The following is a 21634-nucleotide window of genomic DNA, read 5'->3' as shown; positions in this document are numbered from 1 at the left end:
TCTGTAAACGCTCTTTTATTTAATAAAAATAATCATCCATTATAGCAACTTCTGCTTGTGTTTTCTGTTGGTTTGTTTTACAGTAAAGCACAGTTTATTTATTTGCTTTCCTCACGTCTTGAGGATTCAACTCTGAAAATGCAAGTGAATGTAAACATTGCTCTCCAGGTCCCAGGATGCAGCCAGGCACCCTCAGAGTTAATTACAAAGCCAAAGAGAGAGCAAAATCAACAAAACACTTCCAAAAGTAAAAAGGTATTGTTTTAAAGTCTCTTCCTTGCACCACAAAATTCCAGAGAAGGCAAATTCATCCGATACAAGAGACTTAAACTTGGCTTTCTCAAACAATTTCTATGATTTGTCAGCACTTGATAAAGCTATTTTCATAACATTTAAACTCTTGCCAATGCATTTACTGTGATATATCAAGAATTTTTTTTTCCTTTCAGTATTCTCCATAAATTTCTTCATTGCACAAAGATGTTACATTTGTTCTGTTCATTTTTTTTTAATTTTTATTTTGTAGCAGAAAAAGCTGAAAGACATTTCAGGAAAGGAGTGTAAAAGCAGTAATAACTCTCTCTCCTGCTCCAATCTCACAATATGTACACATTTCTTTAAATAAAAAAAATAATAATACATTATAAAATACAGGGGAAAGTGTCAGTAAGTTTCCCATTTCAGGGTTTTGCCCTGTGTAAGACTGAAAGAGGGATGCTTCAGTATTTCCTAGGAAAGGTGAGTCTGGCATATTAAAAACTTAACTCTCCTCCGTTAATTCAGAAAGTTGGAACCACCTCTGCAAACAAACCCCCTCTGCTTCTGCAGGAAACCCAGCAGGATTTAAAACATCAAAAACAAAATCAATACAAACAAGATAGCATGATATACAGAGCCCTGATATTTGCTATGAAATGTTATCTATTTACAGTTGGAGGTGGGGGAAGTAGTATGTTAGTGCTGAACACGTTTCGTCACTGCAGTGTGGTATAATATCAGGCGAGATTAACTCGCTGGGAGCTTGGCTGGGTCCCAAGCCTCACACGGCGTGAGAAGGAGCCCACCTCGCAGCCCCCCAGGACTGCATGGCAAAGCCACCACTCCTCGGCTCTGCTCTACCTCCTAACGGCTGGGAAGTTCCCAGCTCAGCTGTATCATAGCACAGGCAACACAAAAATTAAATACAATCAGGTATGACACCAAAAGAAAAAAAAAATGAAAAAAGCCAGCCTGGCAAGATGTGTGATACTAAGCTCTGTAGTTAAAAAAAAAAAAAAAAAAAAAAAAAGACAAACAAAAAAACAGGACAGACATCGGAAATTTTGGTAATGTTGTCAGACTGATGGGTAGGGGAAATGGCTCTAATTTTTCAGTGGTTTTAAGTTTTCAGAGGGTGCGAAGAGAGGGACTTTTAAGGTATCAAAGAAAATTAAAGCATTCACAGTTTCAAAGCTGCTTGCCTTACAAAACTTAAGACATTCAGATTCAGGGATACAATACTGTATTTTACACGGGGGGGGGGGGGGTAATATTAATTACATATACAATACAACAAAATAAAAAAGCCGACACCTCTGAGGTGGCATACTCCCTCTTTGTTGTTCATCTCATGGAGCTGCACGGAGCTTGTCTTTAAAGAGTCAAACTGAGCAGTCATGAAAATATCCACTGAGAGACTCTGGCAAAAGAAAAAAAAAAAAAAAAAAGCTAACAAAGTAAACCAAGCAAGTCAAAAGCCATCCTCCCCTGGAAAGCCGAATGCCACGGCTCGGACTTCCACTTGCCTGCTGCTCCTCGCTGCTGCTGTCTGGCGTGTCGATAGGCTCGTCTCAGGTTTTGAGGGTTTCCTGCTCACAGGCTGAAGGAAACCATCCCATGCAAGCACAGCCCAAGGGAGCCATGCCTTACACTCCTACAAAGTCTTGAATGATTAGTCCTGCCCAAACCAGGGGGTCCTTCAAACAATCCTTTTCCTCTCTATCCTGCAGAGGATCCTTTTGAAGGCCCGCCTGAAGTCGTGGTTGAAAATTGTATAGATGACGGGGTTCAAGGAGCTATTGCAGTAACCGAACCAGAAGAAGAACTTGAAGAGGGTGTCGGGCACGGAGCAGCTCTGGCAGACGGCAGTCAGTGTGTAGGTGAAGAAGAAGGGGAACCAGCAGATGACAAAGACACCGATCACCACCGCCAGCACAAAGGTGAAGCGCTTCTCCCGGTTCTGCCTGCCCCTCCACCGGGACCCTTTGGTGGTCCTCTCCTCCTCCACCTTCCTGGGCAAACTGTCCCCAGGCTTAATCTGGCTCAGCTTAGTCTTGGCCTTTCCCCTTGACGGTCTCTCTGACTTCTTGGACTGGTTGTTGTCCTGGTGCTCGGAGGAGGAGGTCTCCTCCATGTCTATGCCATTGACCTCTCCCTCCTGCCCGTCGCCACCTCCGGCCGCTTTCTCCCCGTTGAGCTGGACTGTGGCCGGCAGGTCCTCCTTGTCGGCCAAGCCATTCTGCTTCTTCTCAGGACGCTCTGCCCGCTTGTTCGGCGGTACCCTGGTGCGCCTCTTGGCTATCTGATAGATGCGCACGTAGACCAGGATCATGATGAGGCAGGGGGCAAAGAAGGAGCCGATGCTAGAGGAGATGATGTACCACTTCTCGTCGTTGATCTTGCACCCCGCGACCCCCTGGTCTGCCTGCTGCCCGCTCTTCTTCTCGATGGAGATGAGTGGCGGGAAGGAGATGACGGCCGAGATGACCCAGACGATGAAGATGATGCACTTGATGCGGCGCGGGGTGCGCTTGAGGTTGTACTCGATGGCTTGCGTGATGGACCAGTAGCGGTCCAGGCTGATGGCACACAAGTGCACGATGGAGGAGGTGCAGAAGAGCACGTCCAAGGCCAGGTAGATCTCACACCACACCTTGCCGAAGTACCAGTACCCCATCACCTCGTTCGCCAGGGAGAAGGGGATGACCAGCGTGGCCACCAGGATGTCGGCCGAGGCTAAAGACACCAGGAAGAGGTTCTGGGGCGCCTTGAGCGCCCGGCTGGTGAAGACGGCGATGATGACCAGGACGTTCCCGAAGACGGTGAAGAGCATGAGCAAGCCCGCCAGGCTGATGAGGGTGACGGTGGTGTGCAGGGGGTACGGCGTGCCCCATCCCGGCCCGGCCCCGCTGTCGTTGAAGCTCCCGTTGGCCGCGGGAGGCGGGTAGCCCTCCTCCTCCCCCAGCTGCCGCTGGTACTCCATGGAGGAGAAGAAGTGGCCCCTCTCCGTGAACGGGCGCTCCCGGTTAAACATCAACCCCGGCTGCTCGGCGGCCCTCGCCCTTCGCCCCCAGCCCCAACCCGGGGGGGGCTCCGGGAGGGGGGGGGGGGGGCTCCGCGCTCCTAGGGCGCCGCGGCCGGGGCCGGGGCTGCTCGGGGGGTGCCGGGGGGGCGCGGGGCGCCGCGGCTCATGCCGGGCGCTGCCGGCGGAGGGCGAGCGGAGCGGGGCCGGGGCTGCAGCCGGCGGCGGCTGCCGTGCTTCGCCCGCCTGCCGGCCCCTTTATAGCCCCGGATCAGGCCGGGGCTGCCGCGTCAGCCCCACGTGGGGAGGGAGCTGCCCCCGGTGCGCGCACACGGACACGGACACGCCGCGCACACGCGTGCTCCGCCCCCCCCCCCCACCAGCCCCCTGTGCTCACCCCCATCCGCACCCACCGCCCCCCGACCCTATTGTCACCCCCCCATCCCCAAATCCCCCCCCCCCCGCCCCGGGCAGCGCAGTCCCGCTCCGCACCGCTCCCCCCCCCCCCCCTCCCCGCAGCCCACCCCACGGGGGTCTCGCCCCGCTGCGGAGCCGCGGCTCCCTCCGTGGGGTGGGGACACGGGGGGGGGGCTGCTCCTGCCGCCCCCCCCACGGGGCTTCGTGCGCCCCCACGGGGGGGGGCAGCTGCGGACCCGTCCCGCGTGGGGTCCCCGCAGCCAATGTCCCCGCGGGGAGCCCCGGGGGGGGGGGGGGGGGGGGCACCGCCGCCGCCCCTCCGTGCGCCCCCCGTGCCGTGGGGATGCTCCGGGTGGGGTGGGATGGGGGGGCCGGGGGGGGCCGGTTGGCGGCGGGCAGCGCGGGGGGGCAGTGGCACCTGCTGGCCGCGGCGCCTCACTGCACGCTCCGGCCCCCGGGGCCGCGGCACCCACGGGAGCTCCCGGCCCACGGCCGAGCCCCAGCAGCTCCCCCCCCGGGGCTTGTCCTCCTGCCCCTTCCCTGGCAGCTCCCCGCTGTTTCTCCCCAGCCCCTCAAGCATGTGGATGGGAGGGGGCTCCGGTCCCCACACCTGCCCCATGGGGTGCCCGGAGGCTTTGCCCAGCTGCAGCAGCAGCAATAAGGGACATTTCTGATCGGAAAGCAGAGGCGACGTACCTGGTGGCCCCAAGGATGCCAGCTCCCCGCACACAGCTCGCTCACCCCCCGGCACACGGGCTCCAGCTCTGACCCTCACGGGCTCCTCGCTCTCATTTTCAGCCGGCTCTAACGATGCTCACGCCGTGCTCCAGAGCCAGGCAGCTGATAATTAATTGGCGCGCCGGGCGCTTGGGCCAATGAACGGATTTGCTCTGCGAGATGGAGGAAGCCCTGTCAGCTTCGTCCCCGCACCATGCCAGTGTTATAAGCCAGGCCCAGGAGCGGCGATGCCCGGCAGAGAGAGCAGGGGTGGAAAATGGGGTCAGGGAGCTGCAGAACCTCTGGGGCTAGCACAGGATGGAGAGGTGGGGGACTGTGGGACCCACTACACAGTGCACCTGGGAAGGTGGCAATCCATGGGGAGTGACTTAAAACCTGTACATTGAACCTAAAATGATGTGCATGCACCTTTCCATGCACGTTGGAGGGGTCACCATCAGAGTGGCCGTGAGCTATAACCACTGACTTCACAACAACGGGAAGGTGTGGACACACAGGGTACAGGGACTCACCTGGGTATGTGGAAAGGCAAGGGAGGGGGCGAGGAGATGCTGGGCGTTGGGGCCATCTTCTGCTTTCTGCTGGCCGCCGGGTGCTGTGTGCTCTGCAGGACATGGGGCGCTGTCTCCGACAGCAGGGCTTGGTCTCCCTTGGGTACGGGATCAGTGGGGGTTTCCAATCACCCCAGCAGAAGCCTGGGGACAGCTGGGAGCATGCTGTGCTCATCTCCAAGAGGAAACCTGGCACATCAGCACGCTTTCCTTGCATCACCACCACAACCATGTGTGTGACATCCTGGTGACATTATTGACGCCTTTGGAGCCCCAGCAGCACCCAGCGCTGCCTGCAAAGCGCCTCAGCGACGTCACATCTCCCCTCTGCCTCCTCTGCAGGCTGTCCCATAGCTCTGCATGGCAGGCAGGTGGGAATGCCAGGGCTGGCAAGCACCCCTAGGATGCCCCACAGCAGCCTGCAGCTCCTACAGGATGCCGTATTATGAGCTCATCCCGCACTTTATGGTAATTTGTAATAAAGCCTCAGCACTCAGAGTCCTGGGATTTGCTAAGAACTGTGAATTTGTAGCCTGTGGAAGACTAGAGAAAAGCTTCAGGGGAAAGAAAAACAAAAAGTAAATAAATTTTTTATATCAATCCCCTGGCATTTGCATCCAGATGCTCAGCTTCTGAATGCGAGCTGCTAACAACGCTGGTGTGAGTGGCAAGGTCTCTGCAGCTCAAACCCCACCACCAAGTGCCTGATGAGAGGGCCCAGCACACAGCTCGTCCTCCTGCCGCATGGGCCGCAGCGCGCGCCGACCAGGGGATGGGAACAGAGATGGAAACAGGATGGATTCAGACCAGCGGGGGACCAGGGGAAAGGGGCAAGCAGTAGCCACGGTGCAGAAACACTTCTGGAAGCAGCTCTGTGTGGCCTGTAGCAGGGAGCTGGAGGTCTGGGCTTCGCTTGCTCGCCCTGATCTCCGTATTTGCATACATATGGCAGGAAGCCCTGGTTGTGGCTGTGGGTTTTGATTGTGCTGCTGGCTTTGTCTGAATAAGTCAAAACAGGGTGTTGTGCAGGGAGGTTTGCTTTAGTAACCAGGCTCTGTTGGGGGTAACGCACCGAGAGCCCATGGCCTGGGATGCTCTGTGGACTAATGGCCAAATAGCCCCTCCTATTAGCTTCCAGAGGGACAGCTTTTCCCCATGACAAGCAAACTGCACCCAAGCCACACCAAAAAAATAGAAAAAAAAAATATCAGAGAAGAGGCAAAGATCGTCAGCAGGCAAACCTGGCATGGTTGGGTACATCACAGTGCCACTGCCCTGTAATACCAACGTCAGCAAATGCACCATCCATTTCCAGGGAGGCAGTGCAAGTGCTATGATTCATCTTCTTCTTCTTTTAAAAATAATAATAATAATAATAAATACTTTAAAAATCATCAGAACTGTGTCTGGTCTGGCCACCCACCCATCTGTCCCCACCAGCTGCTCTGGGAACCCAAGCACTTGGCCCTGCGCGTGCATTCAAACCCACAGACCTCCCCTTCCCCATCCACCACTGCACTGCAGCTGTAGATTTAGCTCTTTTCCTCGACCTGACAGCGATGCCTTCCCCAGAAGCTGTGTTTTTCAACGGAGTTTGTCTGGACTCAGCTGCTGGATGTACTTTCCCGAGTTATTTGAATAAACCATCGTGGAAGGGATAGCAGCAACGGTGTCCTGCGCTCGCACCTAATCCCCCAGCGAGCAGATGGACGCTGCCGTGGTGTCGGGTGTTGGGCAGGGAGGAGAGGAGCACGCTGAATATTACCGATCCTAGCAGATCTTCCCTGCCCCGTGTCTGGCCCAAACCAGCGCGAGACAGATCCTCTGTGACCGCCTGCTCCTTCAGTATTTTTTTCACAAACAGCCTTAAAGCCCTGCTCGCGTTTCCTCATCAGCTGCACTGGGGTTGCCTGCCCTGTTTGGCAGGATTGTAGCTGCCAGGTTTGATTGCACAGCCCTAAATCAACAGCCAGGAGAAGCATTTCTGTGCTACAGCTCACAGCGCGGGGTGAGGCTGAGCGCAGGCACGGCGCTCACGTGAGCCTCCCCCAGTTACCATTTCCCTTCCTTTGTGCTGTGGTGGCCCCCGTGCCGCTAAAGGCTCACCTCAGGAGCAGGATGCACACCTCTTGGGCACCTCATGCCATGGGTGGAGAGAGAAACAACAGTGCATGTTGTCTCTGTGGCACCTGTGGGTACAGATACAAGTTCATTCTGATCACAGGTTTTCACACAGCCTCTTTATCCAGTTCCCCCTCCCCCCAGGAATCCTCCATCCTTGCTGTGCCCTGCAGCGTGGCCACAACCAAAGGGCTGTGGGGCCAGCCCCAGCCCCGGCCCTCCCCCGGCCTCCCACCCCATCTGCCCACGGGATGCATCAGCCAAAATGGGCACAGAGGGGATGAAGCACGAACCCGACAGACCACGAGCAGCTCCCGTAAGACCCCATACCAGGCAGCTTTCCCAGCCAGCACCGACCCATGGCCAAGGGCCCGGCTGTGGCAGGGCACCTGGGCCAGAGTTGCCTTTCCGAGGGCAGGCAGGCCCAGGCGGGCAGAGAGGAGCCAGGAGCGCAGCTGGGTGCCGCTACCTTCCCTTGTAACCTCCCCTGAATGAAAACAATCCAGGTTCTTGCAGCTCAGCAAGTTACCTTTCATCAGCAGAGCCGGCCCGTGTTTAAAGCAAAATTGAGGCTGCCTGGCTTTAAAGTGTTTAATTTCACAACTGGGAGAGGCTAACGTCCAATTAGTCAGCTGGGAAGCTGTAACTCGTTTGCTCAAGCTGCGCACCCCGGGGCCCGACCGCATCCCTGCCCTTTTCCCTCCTTGTTCTTCACCATCTCTGTCTGAGGCCCTGACAGCGACGCTGCCTCGGGGCCAGGGCTGCAGTCAGCAAGTTTCCCTCCCTAAGAGTGCCCCAGCTGAGCCGTGCCCTCACGTGCCAACCCCGAAAAGCTGCCAGCAACGCGAGTGACTGGGCACAGAGAGGGCCCAGCAGGCAGCAGTGAAGGCAGGGGCCTGCAGTGCCCACCCGGCAAGGTGTGGGTCTCACAGCAGGCTCAGGTCACCATGAAGGGGGTCTGGGTCATCCCCCCCTCTTCATTAAACAAGCAAGCTCCCACAGAAAGCTTTCTGAGATGGCTTTCCACACACACCAGCATCAGGCAGGCTTGCTCTGTGTTTAACCCAGCTCGGCCTGTCTGAGTGAATCTGGAGTTAGAGATCAAAGGGCTTGGCATGGCAGCAGCAGTGCTCAGAGGCCGAGCCACATAAAGCATACAGGGGATAATTGCCTGAAATTGCCGGGTTCCCAGAAAGCAAAGCACACTGGCGTGATTCCACGAGGAGGGAGGCCGCTGGGGAGCACAGCAAGACTCTGGGTGTTCTCGCTTATTACTTACTTCACCATCTAGTGGCAAAAGCAAATAACGCTGAGAAATCATCCAGAAGCCACGGCTGGATCTGCTAGGAGTCCCCTCTGTGTGCCAGCTTCTCCCCGGTGTCCCCACAGGTGCCTGGGAGCATGTCCCAGCAGCAGGACACGTCCCAGCAGCCCTCCCCGGGCTCCCACTCTCCCACAGAAGCAATGACGGGGAGGTGGATGCCAGAGGGCACAGGGCACTACCCAGAGCTGCTCAAGTCTCCCAGTCCTAAACCACAATGGCTGATATTTAGGCTGGCCACCACCTCAGGACCCTCTGTCCTGCCGCTGTGCCCCCAAAGAGCCCCCCTCACCCCCAGCAGCAGCCCCGACCTCCACACGGAGCCCGCCTGGCCCCAACAGCCGCAAGGGCAGCCCACCCAGTGCCAGCAAGGCCGTGGGCAACCCTCCCATCGAGGAAAGCTCGCACCTCGCTGGCAGCTGCCCCTGGTCCAACAACACCTTCCTTCCTGCTGGAGTGTCGGGAGCCAGGCAGGCAGAAGCATCCGACGGCCACGCGAGGGAGGCTGCTTCTCTCCAAAGCTGGGGCTCCCATCCTGGTGCTGGTTTGCAGATGCTGCCTGTACGTGCCGCAGAGGGAAATCCATCATCGTGACTGCGGCCATCCCCTCCTTGTCTACAATACAATTAACGCTGTACGGATTACAAGGTACTTTTTTTTTTTTTTCCTGAGAGGCTCAAATTAAGTTTAAACACCAGCTTCTGATTTATTTGCTTATTCGGCACTATGACCTGCTTTTCAGCAACACGCAATAGCTCTCTCCCCAGGAACCATTTATCCTATCTGGGAATACTACACCGAGGGCGGTGCTGTGTAACCAGGATAAGGCACTTAGAGGAGGCAGGCTGACACGCTGGATGCTGAGAGCAGAGGCACAATGCATCTCCACTTGTGCTTTTTCGATTCTGGTTTTCCTTTTCCCTTGAAACACCACACGTAGCAAGGGAAATTTTCACCAGACAGAACTCACGAGCAAAACAATCCATGCCTTGCACTGAAGCACCACAGAAAACCAAGCACATAACGTCAAACACAAACCTCTGCTGCTACAAACAAACTCTCTTCGCTTTTTCCTGGGAAGTAATTTCCAGCCCTGCACAGGGCAGCGCCAGTGAATTCCCCCGCAAGGGCTCCGCCTCGGCACTCAGACAGAGCCTGCAGCAGGTCAGCGCTCCCGGCAGCACCGGCGCCACCGTCACCTCTGCCCCTCGGGGAGCAACTGATGGACACTGCAGCCAGGAAGAGGGAAAGGAGCGATCTCCTCTGACAGCCCCGCTGTTCAGCCCGCCAGTGTGAGTTAAACGAAGGGCAGGATGGACAGGGAAGGCAGCCGTGGTGGGAAATGCCTGAGCTCCCCCACAGATAGGGAGCGTTGAACCCTCCCTGAAATCCGCTTTCCACTTGTAGAGTCCAAGCAATTTGCTGGGTCACAGCCACAAAGAAGTGGAAATTGCCAGGCGGCACCCAAGCGTTACCGGAGGCACGGTCCCAAATGCAATCAGATGCACTGACAGGAAAGCAGAGTAACCGAAATCAGGACTCAGCAACACCCTTTCGTTTCAGCCAGGCTGGAAATAGCCCCCAAATCCTCAGAAAGGCAGCACATCGTGGATTTCAGCTGGCTATAACCAACAGCCCTGCAAAGCCGTTTTGGGGACACGTTGGCCACACAGCAGCCAGCGTGGGATTCTCCATCCAGCCACGAACCAGGCTCGGGGCCACTCAAGAGGGCTCCCAGGTCTTGGGCATCAGGCCAACCAAGTCCTCTGGAGCTGAAAACCACCACTGCTCCCCCACCACGACCCACTCTTCATTGTCCTTAAGCTGAGCTAAAGACAGCAGTGGCAAGGAGCAGTCACGGTGGCTTTAACACATACCTTAAGAAAATCTCTTTATTTACATTTCTGGGGAACTAAATGTCTGTATGAAATGAAAATATCATTTTCTCATTAATATTTCACAAACGATTTAATTGTGGGAGGGTGGAGGTTTTCCCCAGCAGAAGCGATGAGTATTACTAAGTATTACACACATTTCAGAGCCCTTTCAGGGCTGCTTAGCGCTCTGTGTCACTTCAGGAACTAAGACATTCATCCTTGTTCCTGACAGGTTTGGAGCAAAGATCAGCCGCAGAATTACTTAATCAAAATTCATTCCTCCCCAAGCCTCGGCACACACCCCAGGCCAAGCCATTTATCCAGTGAGTGCTCAGACATCAAAACCTTCACAGGGACTCAGGTTCGCTCCGGGACACCACGTAAAAACCCAGCTGCACTCCATAAATCACGTGTACAAGGAGCTAGCAGAAAAGTAAACCAACGCACGGCTGAGCCAGATGCAGCAAATCCATCTTTTATTTTCCTCCCTCCCAGCCACCTGTTCCCAAATCCTGTTTTCCTCCTGGTGTCTCCATTCAGCAACAGCTCTAGAGAAAAGGGGGGTGTGATGGTACGAAGCAAATTCAGACGAGGATCAGGATGCACCAGCACGTATATGGACCAGAAACCGCTGGGTACCCACTTTTTTTTTCCCCCCTCTCTCCCCCCCTGCCCTTCTCCACTTACTTCCACTCAGCACAGCATGGAAAGCACTGGGCCAAGACACCAGGCTTGCTGCAACACGGGGGAAATCTGGAGAAGGAGCGACGGGAGGTGAGATGACGAGACCACAAGTGACACCGAAGAAGCTGGTAAGGTAAAAGCAAGCACTGCTGGAAAAGCCCTTCCTTTTCGTGCATGATTCTGCTGCTCTCATCCCATCCACGCGTTTTAAGAATTTCTTGAAAAAAAGTGCACTTCTATTAAAACTATCCAGACAAAGTTTGGCCATCATTTGAGGCCCCACAACTGTAACAACACGGGACAACAAGCAGCGACGAGGTCAAGTGAAGCAACTACCAGGTTACAGCAAATTAAGGATTCATCCTGAGTTTTAACAAAGAAATACTTTACCAACAGGAAAAAAAGAAAAAAAAGAGAGAGAGATGGTGGTGTGGAAAGAGCTTTTAAAAGGGAACGATTTTTTTCTTTCCCTTTTAAAAGGGAACAAGTGTGCAATTTTGCAGATAGCATCTTATTCAGAGCAGTGGGGTAGATTGATCTCTAAAGACTTTTAAAAGGTTTTGCAGTGGAAAAATAGTTGCAAGGCACAGTCAGACAATTAACCGTGCAGCCCAGGCTGCCAGCTGCTCACTCGAATGCTCCAGATGGCTCCTCCTCTAAAACATCATCATTTGATCTTGGTAATCAAATTATCTCCCACTCTTACAAGCCTAAGTGAGGCAGGGCTTGTACGAAGAGATGATGTATTTTATTTGACTGATGGCTTGCAAAACCAAAACAAATTAGCTTTCAAGGCACTCTGTCTCTTCTAATTGTATCCAAGCTAGCCATCTCCAGCTCTTTAACACCTTTTTCTCTGGCATAGGCCGCTCTTGCCACCACCTCCAACTCAAAGCACTAGCTATAATCTATAAAGCTGCCTCAGGTCCAGGTTTCATACAGTATTTGCACACCAAACACCTCAACGCGCACTATGTGAGTGAGGACCTGCCACTGGACAGCAGTGTTGGGAGACTCAGGGTCCAGAAGCACTTGAGGCTGGGTTAACTACACCAAAACACAACCCATTTGTCTCACCGGGTACCCAAAACGCCGCCTGTACATTTTCGAGGCCTTAATACAGGCTTTAGGACACAGGGTGCCGGGAACAGGCACGCTCTTCACTTCTCACTCAGATGAAGCCTTCTTCCGAGGCCAGGCTCATCTGGGGATGTTCCTTTAAAGCATCTGAACAGAAAGTGCCCGTGGCAGGCAGGGGCCCCCTGGGGAAAATCAAAGCCAACCAGGGCAGTGTTGATCTGCAACTAAAAAAAAAAAGAAACAACACCACTAGAAATTTCCCAATATTTTCAGAAAATGTTACGCTTGGGCTGTTTAAAACAGGCAGCTGAAATATTCAAAAGTCCTACCTTCTAAAACCATGCACTCCTGCTAGCACAAAGACAGCGTTTTAAGTTCTGGCATTATTTAAAATCAGTACACTCGCACACAGTACAGTTTAACACCAATTTTGTCTCTCAAATCTAGTTGCAAGAGACAATGAGAATCAGTGTTACAGCTAATCAGAGGAAACAATTTGTTATTGCAGTGGGTGGCTTGCCTCCGAAATCTAAATCCCAGTCTGATCGGTTTGGAGTAAAATTATTCTCCACTGAAATTTAGCACTACACTTTATCCCCCACTCGGCTTCAGTTTTTCATGACAGCTGTACCTTTATTTCACAAACTAGAAGGCAAAGAACAAAATAGCCTGCTGAAAGCCATGAATTAGGGAAAAAAATGTCAGAGCAGGGCTAGAAAACTACAGAGAAAGGCAACAAGAACTACCCCAGAATGGAAGAGGTTTTGTTTGAAGATAAAAAAGGCAGAGCTCTATGACTTGAGGAAAAAAAACCCTCCCCTTTATGAAAAGCCCTCAAGAATAGTAAAAAGCAGATGAACAGGAAAGAGATTCTTGATAAATATCTCAGAATATAAGAACTGGGAGTCACCAAATGAAATAAGGTGGTGTGGTTTGAAACAAACAGAAGGAAGTCCTTTTTCACCCAGCACATAATCATATTGCAGAATTATTAGACACAGGATGTTGCAGAGGCCAGAAGTACAAATAGATTTAGGAGGAAAAAAAAAAAAAGAAAGAAAGAGAGAAAGAAAAAAGCACTTCTGTGAATTTACCAAATCTATCAAGGGCTACTCAATGCCATGATGTCGATGCTGCTTCCCGCATGGCGAGCCCTTCAGACTCGGCGGGTGAGCTCCGGGGCAGGGTGCCAGAGGAGCTGCAGTCCCTGCTGCTGTCCTTACACGTCTGCTACTCAGCACCATGAGATGGGGAAGGATGGTACGTGGCCAGCACCGCGGCACAGCACAGCTGCCCTCGTGGTACAACTGCAAATCCCTTAGAGTTGCTGTGTTCAGGTCGCTAGGCCACCGATGCTAACAGGGATGTCCTCAGCTCAGAGACAGACCATGGGGCGGTTTGATCGCATCCATGCTACCGCAGCAAGTGCTTCAGTGCCCTCCTCAACACCGTATCTGAACTGCTGTGGCCTCTATATTAGGATTTCAAAGGATATCAGCATGTTTTTGTTTGTAGGACATGATGCAAGCCATGACCTTCTCAAAACAGCATCTATCCTAGGGAGCTTCCCAGAGCTAAAGGATAGCACTTCAGAGCTGTCAGGTCAGCTTGGAAACACTGCCTTGTACATCCCAAGTTTAAATGCAGATGACTTTCTTACAGGCAGCACAATTCTGTACCTACTTCAAGTTTCTTGTTGTTGCTGAAATGCATTTTGCACTAAAATCTAAGACATTCTCCCTTTCAAAGTCTTTTGTTGTTGTTTTACTTTATGCCTTACTGTACTACAAGAAAATGAAAGCAAAATATTTTACCAACATTTGCTTTATAAAGGTGTGCAATTTACACGTCTCTTTTGAGTACAGTAGTTACTGTCAAGCAACTCTGAAGTTTCCTGTAATTGCTATACATGAAAAATCTGTATTTTACTTGAAAAACACATCTTTTCAAGAGTGACAAGTATATAACAAGAAGGCAGTTCTTGATAATTTGGGGTACTGCAAAAGTATGACTTACGTCCAGCTCGTGTTAGACTATAAATACTAGAAAACTTTCAAAAGACTCAGTGGCAGCTCATTTACAAATATACTATTTATAACGAATGCATTGATACAGAATGACTCTTATAAAAAAGCAAGGCAATCTTTTATATAGACATAACAATCAACATTACAATAATTCAGATTAAAAGTACATTTTTGTAGACTGTTTACACTCTTGTTTAGCTTGTAACCACAAAATTAGTGTGGTCTGGTATTTTTCCACAGCAAAAGTCCTGCGCAGTCCTGGTTAAGACCTAAACATCAGAATACTAAACATAATTTTCTGATCTTTGCCAGCATAAAAACAAAAACCGCTTGCAGATACTATCATTTGTTTGTAATTGTCCTTACTGTGCCTTGAAGTTCGTGTTGGGCAAATTACTGCCAACTGCAGATCTAATTAGAAGCTATTCTGGCGTGCTAATTTGATACAACTGAGGTGTGATACTGACTATATGAAAATTCTTTGTTGTATCCAGATACGAAGACTCCCCAGCCACGAGTTTGCACTGATTCAGAAATTTAAATTAAAAAAAAAAAAAGCTCTGATAAAATTTTCTAATTTTTAAATAAAAAGTACTTTTCCAACTCCCAAGATTGGAGATATTTGAATTTCAGGTGACACAATGGGTTTAAGTGCTAACCAGCCAGCCAGTCCGAGTACTACTTTACTAAATCATGTACAAACACAACCTTCAAGAAGTCTGAACATGCACTCACACAACATCAGCAAAAGATGGACAAAATCGCAGAGAAAACCTAAAATCCAGAAGAGGCACTGAAGCAAATATTCTACAGCACGAATCTCTTTCTAAAAAGTGGGCATGAATTTAGAAGTGTCCAATAGCATCTGACAAACTGTGAAGTGCCAATCACATAACTTTGTGACCCCACCTTTACATGCAGCACTTCCACTGCATTTTTACTAGACAAATTTGTTTAGGAAATTAAATATGGGATAGCCAGAGATATAACTTTAATAGCTTTATATTAGTTATACTAAAGGAAGTATTTTTGCAGAGAATAATTACCAACTTTTTATTTAGCAAATTTAAATGCAAGATGTGACCAAAATGAGTCACGATAGCATTTAAAGCTTCTTTTCGTTATTTAACAAATCCCTAATCTGCTTTAGACCTTATCAAAGTTCCATAATACCGTATAGTCTATAGTACAGTAACTCAGCTTCTGTGAAGTCAAGGACGTGATTCAAGACAGTGTCTTTATAGACCATACGTATATGCACTTTTTTTTTTTTTTTTATGTACATAGGCAGACATACAAAATTGACATTTTGTCCATGGGCAAGCAATAAAGGTCATGATTTTCACCCAGAGTAAAGATTGTCACACTTCTCAATAACCCTTGTAAATTATTTTGAAGATAACAGTAGGGCAAGGAAGATTTAGAATATTTATTGTGAGTATCTGGGAATCGCCTGTTTCCCATCCTTATTTGAAAGGAGCCCTAAAGAGTTCATTTCACCACTTTGTCTACGCTTTCATACACATATAGATACGCATATACATGTATGTATGTACGTATACATACACTTGTCAGGATGAAGTTACTTCCATTCATACTTTAATTGATCAGGCCCAACAAAATACTTAAATGTTTATAAACCAGCATGTGTCCAACTGAATGTCATCAGGCATTAAATACAATTTAGAAACTGCACCAGTTAACAGTCCAGCATCCTGACAAATGCAGAAGTCTTATGTCAGGATATAAGACTGTTTTGAATGGTCAAAACAGCTGGATTTATATGGATCTGTGAATAGATCTGGATATAAATCCCCGTATGTGCATATAGAGATCTATATGCACATACTCCTAAGCCATGCCACACATTTAATATCTAAACTTTAGGCTACTTTTAAGAACTTCATTTTTTTCTGACTTAATTTCTCTTGTACCAGAACTTCTCTCACACTGCTTTTATTCAAATCTCTCTTGAGACACTGAAAAAATAAGCACTCACCTCAGAATGTATAAAATTAAACTTCTAAAACAGGGTTCAGGATTATCTGGCACTGCAACAACCATACTAGTACAAAGATAGTTTGAAAAAATATCCTGTTTTTAATATAGTAATGAATTAAAGCATAGCTTTATTTATTCCTATAAGTGTAATGAAAAGAATACTTTGTTTTTAAGCGAGTGTAACGAGCGCTATTTTGGTAGCCAACTTCTCCACAAGAACTTATGTGAGAGAGGGTCAGCTCCAATCATACAGTCATTAACCGTGTACCTTAACAAGGTGAATAATCAACATATTTACAAACTAAACAAATTAAATCCCGTCAGCTCTTATAAAAATGGGATTGAGAAGCAGACAGGGAATGAGACCAAGATGCTTTAAAACACAAGGGGTCGCCACTTTAGTTTTAAGGAACCATATTACCCAAACCAGTTTCCCCTAGTGACCTGAGGGCACAAATACGGGTTTAGCAGTATATTCAGAAATTAGATTACAGTCTTGAAAATATGCACTTCCGCATCTTCATATTTTAACACCTTAATGCTGAGAAAGATTAACTTCAGGCAGAACCGTAAGAAAACAGCCTTTTATAAACTAAAGTCTAAACTGAAAAGCTACAGTAGATGTAAAAAAAAAAGGGGGGGGGGGGGAGGGGGCAGAGAGAGAACATGTGAGAAAGAAAAAAAATTACTTAGTAAAATCCAGTGACATCTACAATAGTTTTACAGCATGTTTAAGCCCTCTAAGGTTTTATATCTCCACCTGCCTTCCATTTAAAACTTACTCCTTGTTAATGAAAAGATGTAAGACAAAACAGAATGCAATGCCAAAAAAAAATAGATCAAGGCAATATACATAAGAAAGAATGCCTGAAAGCCAGAAATAACATTCCCCAAGCTTCTGCATGTGAAATAGATTTCTCATGGCATCGGCTGATTTTATTTTGTTCAAAAGATACAGTCCTCTAAGCCACGCTACCCCAGCAGCAACTCCAATGATTATAGACTGGACAGCTCTTCAGTAAACGTGGAATGCAACCGCCTCAAGCTCCTGCCCTCCTGGAAAAGGACAACTGGCCCTGCAAGTGCAGCAATAGTGTATATTTCCCTGAAGCATCTTCTGCCTTTTGAGCAACCAAGAAAGTCGTGATAAAACTGAATGTCCACTACTTACAGTGTTTCTCTTGAGCTATCAACATCTATGCACAAATGAAAAAGGTGCCTCTTTTTTAATAGATCAGTTTAATACTGAAACAGATAGGATGAAGTTAAAAAAGAATAATCAAGATACTGAACTGAATATTTTGAAGCAAGTGCCCCAGCTGTGGGGAAAAGTGCATTTAGTTCAGCAGCAAAACAGCACAGTGTGAAGATATTGTGCTTGGACACAGAAGTTCCATAATGGAAGGAGGTACAAGGCAAGTCAAGATATAAAACCATAGTACATTGTTAACCAACCTTAAAACTTACATATATTGCAGTGTTTAAAAGTAAGACACATTCATTTATTGTACAAGGACTAGAAGGAATCCTTAAAATTGCCTGTTGTCATTTATGACTCAACATTGTAATAAAAATGTACATATATATTATTTCCTTGCCACTTAACTGTTCTGTTAGACCTCATGGAATCGTTACTTCACAACATGAAAACCGCTCTTCACTGAGGATACTCAATGATTTTACCAATCTGAAAAGGTTTACTTGTGCTAGAAAAGACCAACCGCAAAGGCTCAGTTCAGATATGTTATGCCTGCAACTGATAACTCAGGGAAGCAAGACTCAGAATTCAAGCTTTTTTTTTTTTTCTTCCTTTTCTTTTTGTTTTGACTGCATCCTTTTCACCTGCCAGTTGTTCTGATGAGAATATGTCTTTAGTATACAAACCAGTTGATAAAAATTCATCAGCAGAGGCATATAAATTCTAGATATGATTGATTAAAACAGAGCAAATCAAAATAAAACAAAATCCAGTGATTTACTCTGACTGTAAACAATATAAAAACACCATTTGCTTCAAATCTCAAAATAAGTTAAAAGAAAATCCCAACCTCAGGACACATGACCCTTTCAGGCTTTGACACAAAAAAAGAGGGAGTAAAACAGAAAAGTTCATTATATAAAGGTTACATGTTTCTCTTAACTGAAAGTAAATCTAAGCAAAACTATTTTTGTCCCTTAAATTTGAGTTCATTGGCAATTGCTTTAAATGAAATGGCATTTCCAGATTACTCAGACATCCATCCATCAAATTCAGCAAAGAAAACTTAGACAAGCATTTTTACAGAATAAAAAAAATCTAAATGGCTATGATTCCTCTATTAGCAGAAACACATAATGCAGTCTTAAATTCGCCTTTTTATATTATTTATATATTTATATATATATAATATAATATAAACCACATATATTATATTATATTATATATACATATGCAGACAATTACAACATTAATGCAGTTTGTATTTTGTACAGTGTATTGGACAATCCGATTAGCATCAGACCATGGCACGGTATGGTCCCTGCATTTTTAGGAACTGAATGATGAAGGAGGGTCCTCCTGCAACAATCTGAGGTGGAAGGTGGCTGAGCGGGCAGTTCTCAATACTCATTATTGACAGTTTGCTGCAAAGAGCCAGCTCAAAGGGAAGGCTGTGCAGATTGGGGTTGTCATTCAAATACAGTTCTTCCAGATTCTCCAGTGTACCTGGTTAAAATAAAATAATACAAAGAGGTATGGTTTGGTTCATGCAATTTTTAACTTTTAGACAGGAGCTCTTAGTCCACTTGGAGACTCTTCACAATATAAAATCTAGAGTCAGTTTCTCATCTAAACTTCTAAACTGCAAGTTTTCTTTTCACCATTATCTAAACCGGAGCCACATCTACATTAGTTTTCCCATGAAAATAGTGATTACAACATCTCCCTCAGAGAGCAACTGAGAATACAGAGAATAAAACAACTGATTGTGATTTTACCTTAACTGTTCAGCTTAGCACTTTGAAATTGCAGTCAACATTGAATAACTCAAATTAGAAGGGCCTAGAAACTACTCATGCTCATGGTATCTATTATCTCTAATAAAATATCTATACCCTACCTTTTACACAACCTATTTATTACACACCTGAAGCGGTAACTGTAATGTGCCACAGGAATATACTTTTGAAATACACTCAAAACATACAAGTCCTCCTTACAACACACCCCGCCTTCCCATCTTTCATACCATACACTACTTCTATAATCTAACAAACTATTTCATCCCCCCTTGAGAGAAAGAGTAGCAGCCAGGGCAGGATGTCTCAAGTAAACAGAAAGAATAATTCTATTTCTCCCCTGCTTTCTGTAGATCTCCTTGCTTACTTTTCTTATCTCCTCAAGGTGAAATACAGCATGATGCTTTAGAAAAAGAAGTGTGTGCAGAGGAACTATCATCAGAAACATTTGCTTCAGCTGTCTACACCTTACACAAGGCACAAGGGGCACAAGGTTTTTACCTACACCATGGAATTGGAAAAGGACTTGTGTATTTTCTAACACTGACCTCTTTCCAAGAAAAAGAATACTTTTATGAGGTGATCAATAGCATGCAGCTTGTGGAAGAATTTGAGGATAAATGGCATCTCACCATTCCAAGTTAGCGTGCATTTGGCAGCTCTCTGCAGAACAACTCAAAAAAGCTAGACCATTCATTTCACTACAGCTTGCTGAGGCGAGATAAGTATCATACGCTTATAGTGCTTTTTCAGTGGCACATCTTTCACATCAGGTTGTGTATATCTGGAAGTTTCGCATGAATTTTGTATCTCTACTTGTGAGCACAGTAGATGCCTATCTTCTGTGTCAGTAACTACTTTTGCTCAGCCACACTGCATAAAACAATCAAAAAAATAGGTCTTACCAATTTCCTCAGGAAGGTGTGTGAGAAGATTCTCTCCAAGCCCAAGGTGCGTTAGATTGGTAAGGTGACCAATACCTCTTGGAAGGGTGGTCAACTGATTGTTAGTCAGAACCAATTTCTAAGGAAAAAACACATTTTTAAAAGTTAACTTGTGCCTTAAAATAACAGCAAAAAACAAGATACATGGCTGATAACATGGTGGTTTCTATCTCCAGCATTTGAACAAAAAATTTCTACGTCTCAACATTTCAGAACTCTACTAGGCATCACTAAACGTAACAAAAATATAACAGTACATAATATTAAAACACACGCTTTCCATCCTAAACATAAAAGTTTTCATGAACATGACTGAAACCACAGAAGCTATTCCCGTTGTAGTATCGTACTCACGGTGCACCACAGTAAAGCTCTTTAAAATTTGTTTGTTCGAAATCAGCTGATGAATCTGGGGAAGAACTAGTGGGGGCAGATTGGGGAGGAAGTTGTGAAAGATTCTTAACTTTTGGTTCTATATCCATCCAGAATAGTTTCCCTCACCAAACTAGCTGTAATTAAAACAGTATGGTGTAAATAAAGGATATAAGATGTTTATCTCTGCCAATTATTGTTTCACCTGCAGATCCTTGAGGTAAGCTATTTCATTTGGCAAGGATTCCAGTTTGTTTTCCTCTAGATCCAACTCTCGGAGTTTCCGTAGATTTCCAATTCCATGGGGAAGTTTTTTTAGGAGATTGTTTGACAATATAAGAACCTTCAAAAAAAAAGAATTTCAGCAATGCAATAAGTAAACAACAAGACAGGCTATATTATAATATAATAAGACAGGATTGTTTAAATTCTCAAGTAATGAAGTCCAAGATTCAGACAAAATTATGGAAGCAAATTGAAAAATCTAAAAAACCCAAATCAGTGATTATTTTAAAAAAGTCTGTAAATGGTACAAATCCATAGATCAATGGCAGAATTATTTCAAATATTATTTTACAGAATAACAATAAATGCAAACCAAAACCAGAGAACATTTATTTCTGCAAACAAAGAAAGAAAAACTATTTTTTCATGGGCTTTCCTATCATTTTGTAATCCTTCCTCATAGCTATCCTCAAACTCATATTTTACATTGTTTGCTGTGCTTACAAGGTCCCCCTTGAAAAGCTGAGTACTTTCTTTTCTCCCTGTGTCCTTTTGAGTAGGAGTAGCAGCAAGTGAACGTACAGATCGGAGCACCTAAGCAGAACACTGGGTAGATATCCATTGGCTTTCTAAAATGGTCTCCTACCACACACTCACCCCTACTAGAGTATTATCTTCTCATGTTTCCCCTTCTTTCTAAATTGAATTATAAATATCCTACATTCAGCAAATGTATCCTCATTTGCAATGTCAACTAACAGAGTTATTCATTGAGTCACAAGTTATACTAGTAAACCATTTTGCTTCAGACAAGCCTAACAGTCCTTAGAAACAATCAAGCCTCACAATAACACAGTGAGCAGTAAGGTAATCACTGATTAAACAATGCTATTATCTAGTTATTTAACACGGCAGACCAAAACAAAAGTGTGGAAGAGCACCCAGTGCAGAGGCTCATCCCTGCTAGGCTGGACAGTTTCAAATGGCAAGGTTCAACAA

General features: G+C 46.9%; 2 protein-coding genes across 4 annotated transcripts in view; both read right to left on the bottom strand.

The window, feature by feature from the left end:
- ADRA2A (adrenoceptor alpha 2A) lies at positions 1-3438 on the bottom strand. Its single transcript, XM_040564220.1, has one exon. The coding sequence runs from the start codon at positions 3290-3292 to the stop codon at positions 1958-1960; it is 1335 nt and encodes a 444-aa protein (XP_040420154.1). The 5' UTR covers positions 3293-3438; the 3' UTR covers positions 1-1957.
- A 13233-nt stretch (positions 3439-16671) lies between these two features.
- Positions 16672-21634, bottom strand: part of SHOC2 (SHOC2 leucine rich repeat scaffold protein) — a 64501-nt gene continuing 59538 nt past the window's right edge. For all 3 annotated transcript variants that reach the window (XM_040564147.1, XM_040564149.1, XM_040564148.1), the window contains exons 7-9: positions 20616-20753; positions 20000-20117; positions 16672-18801 (exon numbers count right to left, since the gene is read on the bottom strand). In XM_040564147.1, coding sequence (XP_040420081.1) covers positions 18593-18801; positions 20000-20117; positions 20616-20753 — 465 coding nt within the window. In that variant the 3' untranslated portion in view covers positions 16672-18592. The remainder of the gene's footprint in view (positions 18802-19999; positions 20118-20615; positions 20754-21634) is intronic.

The sequence above is a fragment of the Cygnus olor genome, chromosome 7, assembly GCF_009769625.2.
Source record: "Cygnus olor isolate bCygOlo1 chromosome 7, bCygOlo1.pri.v2, whole genome shotgun sequence".
Classification (NCBI taxonomy): domain Eukaryota; kingdom Metazoa; phylum Chordata; class Aves; order Anseriformes; family Anatidae; genus Cygnus; species Cygnus olor.
The sequence above is the reverse complement of the archived record's forward strand: the minus strand, read 5'-3'. Positions and strand labels throughout refer to the sequence as shown.